Consider the following 8,848-nt stretch of genomic DNA (forward strand, 5'->3'; position numbering starts at 1 on the left):
ACACTTATTTATCTTTAGTCTGTAGTATGTGGGAAAAGGTTAAAAATAAAGTTAAAAATAGTTTATTAATTATTTTTACTTTTTAATATAATGCAGTTAAAAAATAATCAATGTGTACAATCAAAATATTATATTCCAGTGACTTTTAAATAATAATATTTTTTTCTGCTAATAAATTTATTTTAAATTAACAGAATGACTATTTTGACTTCTTTTAGAAAAACGTAAATAATGAAATTAAACTTTAAAAAAATCATATCGATCTAACCCGTATAATAAAGGACAATTTAATAATTTAGCCTTCTAAAAAACTCAAAACTACAAGTCTAACACCTCAAAATAATGTACTCCACACATCAACACATTTAAAAAAAATCTGTTTCAATATTTAAATTAAAAAAGTTAAAGTGTAATTATTCAACAACATATTTACAATATAGATATTTATAAGAAAAGAAAAAAACTAATATAACAAACTAAACTTCTATACTTACTTTAGTTTATTTTCTCGAGCTAACATACTTTTTTTTTTTATCATATACTAATTACAATAACAAAAGAAATTAAACAATAACACAAAAACCCTAAACTACTATAATACAATATAGTCATATTCATAATAAGATTAGACAAAGTTTGATTGTACTAATCATAAATGAATACAATAGAGGTAATATAATATTTTTACTAAAGATTAATATCCAAAGCACATTTGGTATATAATTATTGATTTGGTAGATTATGATGAATTTATTACATCAAATTATACATTGATGTTTGTTTTAGTATGTGCAAAAATCCTTTCTCACTACACATATATAGAAGATATTAGGTAATATTTTAAATAAATCATCATGTAATTGGAGACTATTAGAAATGACATATCTATTATTTCAAGTATAATTATCATATCAGATAATATTATTTATAATCAACAAGCATAATCATGATAAATTTAAAACTAGGTAAATAAATTAAATTAAATGTGTATTTACAATCAGATCATATACTAATATTACAATTATAATATAAAATTAAACAATAACATTAAAAGGTGAGCTATTATAATATAATAAAAACATATTTATAATAAAATTAAACAAATTCCATGATGAATTATAAATAGATATAAAATAGAAAACACACAAACAGTTTTTTGAAAGACTTCTATTAAATATGTCTAACCATATAGTAATTCAATCTACAATTCTTCATTCCACAAATTCATATATCGATGTTGTCCCGGTATATACAAGATCATTTTCCTCAAATTCTCAACATATCTTAATCTATATGGCTTACCATAGTTAAAATAAAATATATAATTTTTTCAAAATTAATATTTTAAATAAAATATTATTATCATTCAAATTAAACACATTACATAGTAGAACCAACAAATACTAATATGTCACAATATCATTATTATACATAAATTATACAACCATTTCTAATTCACTTAACAAGTCTTGCTCAATCCAAATTTATTTTACTCCAACCTACATCTATCTCAACTCAACTAAAATACGACTTCCCATTCTCAAATTCCAATTAAAACTTAATATCCAATTTTTATTCAAAACGAATTAAAAACTCAATTAGCTAACTCTTAACTTTTATTTTTATTAAACGATTTATTTTTTATAATTTTATAATTACATTAGACGCAGGACCACGTGTATTTTTATTAGTATTAATAATACGATTAATTTTATTGAGTTATTACTTTCTTTCGTTTATTTATCATTTTCCTTTTCTTCGTAAAAGAAACTTCACAGGTATTATGACGTCCAATGAAAAAATCATTAAAAATATTGATTGTAAGAGTATTATTCAATATTTTTTTTCAAACAACTAAAAACTTTAATAGAATATCTTAATCGTTCAAACATTATTTATGAGTGTGAATGTGTTATTCTTATGGAATTATTGAATCTAAAATATTAATATTTTTCGGTTTGCCCATTCGGAATGGTTGTTGATTGGCTGCATGGAGAAAATATTCGCTTTGTGAATTACTTTGAGATGCGTGTTTTTTTTATTTGAGACTATATATATATATATATATATAAATTCATATTCCACTAAGTTTCACTTAAAAGTATTTTTAATATTTTATTAATCTTTTGTGTAAAATTTATTTAATTAAGAATGAAAACGAGAACTTACAATATTATCAAGTTAAATAAATTATATTATTTCAAAAGGTTAATCTCATATCAAATACTTCCAAGCATCTATATATTTTTAATATGTAGATACAACAGCATAAACGTATCTACACATATAATATCATATACATCATATAATACACTTATACAATTTACAACATACTTAATAATGATGGATACATGGTTTGTATATGCATTTGATTATAAAAATGCCACTTGAGCAAATCATTTTTATTTTGAACGAAATTATAATAATTTTTGTTGAATTTATGATTTAGGATTTAAACGAAAAGAATTTTTTTTTAACTCATTCTAGTTTTTACTTGAATAATCAAGTTATCATTTAAGTCAAAATACCATAATACAAAATAATTATGCAGCAATATAAATAGGTATCAAACATGCACAAACCATACAAACCTTTATATTGCCTCCAAATACTTTAAATAAAACATTTTTTTAATACTAACATGAAAATCAGCTCATTTAAAATCAAATCACAAACTCTCAATTTCAACTTAACACTAGTAAAAATCAAATATCAATTATCATTTTCATATGCTTCTAATATATAGGAATTTACTTCAATTTATTACAATACAATTCTTCCATCTTAATCCATACACATGAATAAATGTAATCAACTCAACTAATCAAACCTAAGAGACAATTTAAAAAAATAAACCAAATTATTTATTCATCATATTCTAATTAATTCAAACTTTATTTCCAATTCTCACCATCAAACTAATTCACAGATCTAAGTCACCCTAATTGACTGGTTACAGTTAATTAATTCTCATGGTCTCTATTTTGTGCAAAAAGAGTCGTCTTTTCTGTTGTTAACTTCGTTTAACACCATATAATTTTGTGTGTTCGTGCAACAATTTTTTTTTTTTATCTAACTTTAGTTTACTTTTATATTGTACAATAAATCCATTATCTTTTTAGTCTGTGTTAGGTAAAGTAATTAAAAGGATAAACTTATTGTGTTTTACAAGGTAAACTGACCTAAATAAAAATAAAAATACAGAATTTATACGCTTATAAAATTATTAAATTAAAATCAATTTTATAGATAATAAATAATTAATAATTATATTGATTAAATTAAATATTATTTTAAAAATTAAAAAAAAAAATTATTATTATAATTAATTTATAAATATCTAATTAATCGTTGATAAAGAATATTGATAATTAATTAAATAGTCATTTAAATATTATTTATCAATAATAAAAATTAATTTAAATATTATTTATCAGTAATAAAAATTAATTTAAATATTATTAATTTTTGTTTAAATTTTAAAATAATATTTAATTTAATTAATTGTAAATAATTAATTTTAGTTTTAAAATTAATTTTTATTTCAAATAATAAATGTACAGAAAGAAATTAATCTTGCCAAATAATTTCACTAGTGTATTACATAATTATTACTGGAAGTTTATCATGGTGTTCCTTATAAAATAAGAGTGTTCAATGTTTAGCTTGAATATTCCATATCTTAGCTTGAATATTCAGTAGTACTGTAATCAATCAATGTCCCACCTAGATCAACTACAATTTACCATTTTAAAGTTAAATTAACAAAATAATTGTGAGTTCAGTGCATCAATTATCTGTAAATCCAATTAACATTTCGATTTTTCAAGAAGAATATTTTATTGTAATGTAAAAGCCTGAAGATGATGCATTAAAATTGAAAAAAAAAAGATTATGTATTAAAACCCACTTGAAAAGAACTTTGAGGATACCAAGTGTAAAGTAGGCATTGTTACAGTTATTGTTCAGAATATATAGTTTTAAAAACTCAGGTGATTATGCTATTCATGTGAGCCTATATATACAAGCACAAAATTCATACAAATTGATCATTCGGGAAGTGTAACAAAATGAAAGGTTAAACTACAAGAATGTGTGTGACACGAGAATTAGAAGGGTTTCGTCTTCTTTCTTTCTCCCTTCAGTCAGGTTGTTAGAGTTTCATCGTGATTCTTCTCGTTTCGATGCTATTCCTTCGGGTATCGATTTCTCAAGGTCAGGTAGATGCCGAATGGGGTACCTGCAGAAGGCATTCCGACACTTAAGTGTAAAAAATGTATTCGGAACTCAGGGGTGTACAACGGTAACAATGTACCTTTCTTCTTGAAATGTGTGCTATTTATATTATTTTAATGAGTTTAGGACCGGATTAGTGAAATGGATCACGTTTAGGAGCGTACTATCTAATTCTTAATGGCGGTTTAGCTTTACTGACCTTGATTTGAGTTAATGAATTAAGTGTGTCGGTCGGCCTACACGTCCGTACAGGTCTCGATCAGGGAGACCAAGTCGTGATAATGACCGTCGGTCCATACGGTACAAAATCTATCTTAACGTCTTTTCTTTTTACATTTATTTATATACTATAAGATGTTTTTGAAGAGAATGCAAAATATGATTAAACCCAAAGCATCCACATTGAGCCTACAATGACTAGCACAAGTGATTCATCCCTAACATGTGTAATGCAAGATGAAGGCATAGAAATAGAAGGTTAATTTGATATGACAGAGGTTTTACAGGAAGTGAAGTATTGAAGCCTTTTGTGAGGTCTTTTACTTGTAGGCCAAAGTGACCCTACTGGCCACCATCTTGCAACCTTTCTCCATTCCTCTTCCTCCGTGTGTGACCGACAAAATAGTGCTTGCCTCAATCTTGTAAAATTTGTTTACACATACAGATCAAGAAAGAAGCTCTTGCAAGTTGTAATTGAAAATTGAGGGTGCACAAGTCCCCATTAAGCAGCACATTAATTATTTGCTTCACTTGAGGCTACACTACGTGTGTTACTTTCGAATCTGTTTTGTGGGGTTATTATTTCTACGAATTGCTGAAGCCGTGTGTGTAGCAAGACTTGAGCTCAATAATAGTGCCTCCGTGTCTTGTGATTTTGTGGTTTGCTTCCAGGGAACCATGCCTCAAGTTCATGTACTTCGACACCTCATACTTAAATTGTAGTTGGATTCATGGGGCACTGATCCACAAGATCAATTTGAAAAGAGGTTCGAACCTTCTGCTTCCATTAGCAGACAAAATTGAACATCAAATTATTGGCTCAGCACAAAGTTCTTTAATATGCATTTTGTTTTGATTATCCAAATTCACTCATAAATCATAATCTTCCTCTCAGACCAGTTATCTGCATATTTGGGGTTATAATGGCACAGTTAACAAATTCTGAGTTATTAGCAGAACAGTGAGTGTACCTGCTTTTTTTTTTTTGTTTATCAAAGAGAGAAAACAAACATTGAGGGGAATTGAAGTTAGATTCACAATGGTTAGTATTTGTCCCTATTCAACGTTTTATTCTGAAGGTTTGTTTATACTAAAAGTGTGCATTGTTAGCAATCTATATGTACTCATTTTCTTGATTGATCAACATATTGAAATATAAGCTATAGTATTCTACCATCACTAAGAAGGATTACTATACGTGTCAATCAATCATTCATGTGCCCCCATTTTCAATCAAATAAAGCTTTGGGGTCCATTAATGGATAGCTACTGACCCACCACTCCATTGATGAAATTCACAGGCTATAACACACCGTTACTCACTTTGATTCATGAGAATTGACTAAATCAGAATCTGCCCCACATTGCCTTTCGTTTTAACTTTTATCTGTTTTATCATTTATTCATTGGCTCATTTTGGCCCTTATATAGACATTTTATGCTTGACTGAATGGTAAGTGACACAACGGGAAGGGAAATTGTGTGGTGAAAAGCACCTAACGATGGGGTTAATCCAGCTATTGCTTTCACAGCTCAGACAAAAATACCTGTAGCCTTCAATGAAAAGGGAAAAGCCTACAGACACAAGCCTAGGTTCTAGTTTGAATGTGAAAGCCATGCAACACAAAATAAAGAGCCACATTTAAGGCACATCCATCTACCCCTTCTGGATCCCATCATCTGTTTTAAGCTTTCCAACCTAGCTTACAGATTTTGTGTCATAAATAGAGGAGGGGGGAAAAAGTAGTTCCTATGGGAAAACAAAAAAGTTACACTAACCTAAGTGCCTAAAGCTATAAAAATGCAAGGCATTATTGAATCAATGATATCCAACTATTAAAGACCTCCATTTTGTCTGTAATGATGTATGAATAATTATTACTGATATGCTTAATTCATCCAGTCCCTCCATAATCCCATCATGTAATCTCAAATGGGACCCACTAGTTTTCTTATTTATATCAAACTGACTACCACACTATTCTTCCATATGCACCTTACCTTGAGCAGTTTCTCTCTCACACCCTTCATTTATACAAAACAGCATCATTCTCCTTTCTGCTAACACTTTAACTAGCTTTTCTTCATGGCTCTCTTTCTCTTTGCTATTTTAATCTTCATGGTCCCTTCAAGCAATGCCTATTGGCCACCTTCACCTGGCTACTGGCCAAGTTCCAAATTCAGGTCTATGAGTTTTTACGAAGGGTTTCGAAACCTCTGGGGCCCTCAGCACCAAAGTCTAGACCAAAATGCATTAACAATCTGGCTTGATAGAACCTCAGGTCTGAATCTCATCACTTTCGATGCTCTCTCTTTCTGTTGCATGATATCATTGAAATTTTAATCCACCTTCACTTCTTTGTTTCTGGTAAACAGGAAGTGGCTTCAAGTCTGTAAAGCCATTTCGATCCGGGTACTTTGGGGCTTCCATTAAGGTCCAACCTGGCTATACTGCAGGAGTTATAACAGCTTTCTATGTAAGATATGGCCTCAAGAGATTATATAGTAAAGTGTTATTGGTCGAAACTAACTTGAAGGCTTACACAGTTTGCGTGGTGTAGCTAGTTAATTAATTACTAATATTAGTGAAATATAATGAATATTTGATTAATGGCAGCTCTCAAACAACGAAGCACATCCTGGTTTCCATGATGAAGTGGACATCGAGTTTCTTGGGACTACATTTGGAAAGCCTTACACATTGCAGACCAATGTTTATATAAGAGGGAGTGGAGATGGGAGAATTATAGGCAGAGAGATGAAGTTCCATCTCTGGTTTGATCCTACCCAAGATTTTCATCACTATGCTATATTGTGGAGTCCCAAGGAAATAATGTAAGTCACTGTATACATAATACACTGTAACTGTATTTCTGAATGTATGCCTCTATGTGAAATTAAATGCATAGATTTTCAGTCCTAATCCAAAAGAAAAGGATAGATAAGGTAGGAACCACTTCGTTTTCTCCTGAAGTAGATAGGTAGGAGTGAAGATTAAAGGAACTTAATAAGCTTGGATTCGGTGTATGTGGCATGAGATGGACTGGTTCTTATCATCAGGTGTCACACTCTTAGCCAAAACTGATTGGCTTGGCATTTTCTATTCCGAATACTTTTTTCTTATAATTATTTCTGCACCTAGAAAAGGACTAAAAATAAGTGAGATTAGATAAGTGATATGTAATCGAAAATCTGTATAACTGGAGTGATATTTTGTAAGATGGAAGGGCAAGTAGGGATTTGACAGGAATAGTGAATCATGTAGAAAAATTGTAAAATCAAGGTCACATGAGTGGCACAAAAACCCCAAGCATCAAAGTGTGGGGTAAGCAAAATCTCCTGACTCCCAACTAATGAAAAGCTAAAAGTAAGATTTAATTAATTGATCTACTAGTTCCTTAGAGGCCACTTACACAATTGTAATTATAAAATGAGTTCAAGTGTTCAATGATGTATACTGTAAATCTTAGAAAATGGTGTTTAATTTGTATTACCTGGTTAACATTGCTTTCACTGACATTGAATTGCGTGTCAGATTCCTAGTGGATGATGTGCCAATAAGAAGGTACCCGAGGAAGAGTAGTGCAACATTTCCTCTGAGGCCAATGTGGCTTTATGGTTCAATATGGGATGCATCATCATGGGCAACTGAAGATGGAAAGTACAAAGCTGATTACAAATACCAACCATTCGTGGCAAAGTATTCGAGGTTCAAAGCTAGTGGTTGCTCAGCCTATGCACCACGTTGGTGCCATCCAGTTTCAGCCTCACCATATAGGTCTGGTGGGTTGACTAGACAACAATACAGGACCATGAGATGGGTGCAGAGATATCTCATGGTTTATAACTATTGTCAAGACCCCAAGAGAGATCACAGTCTAACACCTGAGTGTTGGGGTTGAACTTTGAAGTATTCAAGAATTGCACACTTGGTTGGTTGATTACTTGGGGGGGGTGAAAATAATGTTACTTTTTGGTCCCCAAAACTAAAATACTGTTCTCTTGTGATTTGTTTTGTTTTTTGTTTGAGAAAGTTGCTTTTTACTCGATGTGGGTCTCTTGTGATGGGGCCCCCAGCTTGGCAGCTGCATAATGCAAGTGTACGGGGTTGTGCGTCCAAGGCTCTCAAGACACGAGAATATTTGGAAGATTGTGTGTTTGTTTTTGTTTTAGACAAAGAAAAAAAGAAAAGAAAGTAAGAGAAAAGGAATAATAATATGAATGTCCAAGTCCAATGGCTAATGTGTATGGGTCAGTGATTGTGGCACCATTGAGTGCGAATACTAAAAAACCACACACTTCATTTAATAATGTTATTGTCATTTCAATGATGAAAACCAGAACCTCTCTCTCTGGGTTATGGGGAGAGGGGTAAGTGTGTTTTGTTCCATGA

At 30.4% G+C, this 8,848-nt stretch overlaps 1 protein-coding gene across 1 annotated transcript; it reads left to right on the plus strand.

Annotated features, from left to right (window-relative positions):
- Positions 1-6,444: 6,444 nt before the first annotated feature.
- LOC137814479 (putative xyloglucan endotransglucosylase/hydrolase protein 32) lies at positions 6,445-8,848 on the plus strand. The gene is made up of 4 exons (XM_068617253.2): positions 6,445-6,737; positions 6,832-6,932; positions 7,073-7,290; positions 7,991-8,848. Exons 1-4 carry the CDS (start codon positions 6,542-6,544, stop codon positions 8,355-8,357), a joined length of 882 nt encoding a protein of 293 aa, XP_068473354.1. The 5' UTR covers positions 6,445-6,541; the 3' UTR covers positions 8,358-8,848.

Source organism: Phaseolus vulgaris, chromosome 1 (assembly GCF_051622355.1).
Source record: "Phaseolus vulgaris cultivar YP4 chromosome 1, ASM5162235v1, whole genome shotgun sequence".
NCBI lineage: Eukaryota > Viridiplantae > Streptophyta > Magnoliopsida > Fabales > Fabaceae > Phaseolus > Phaseolus vulgaris.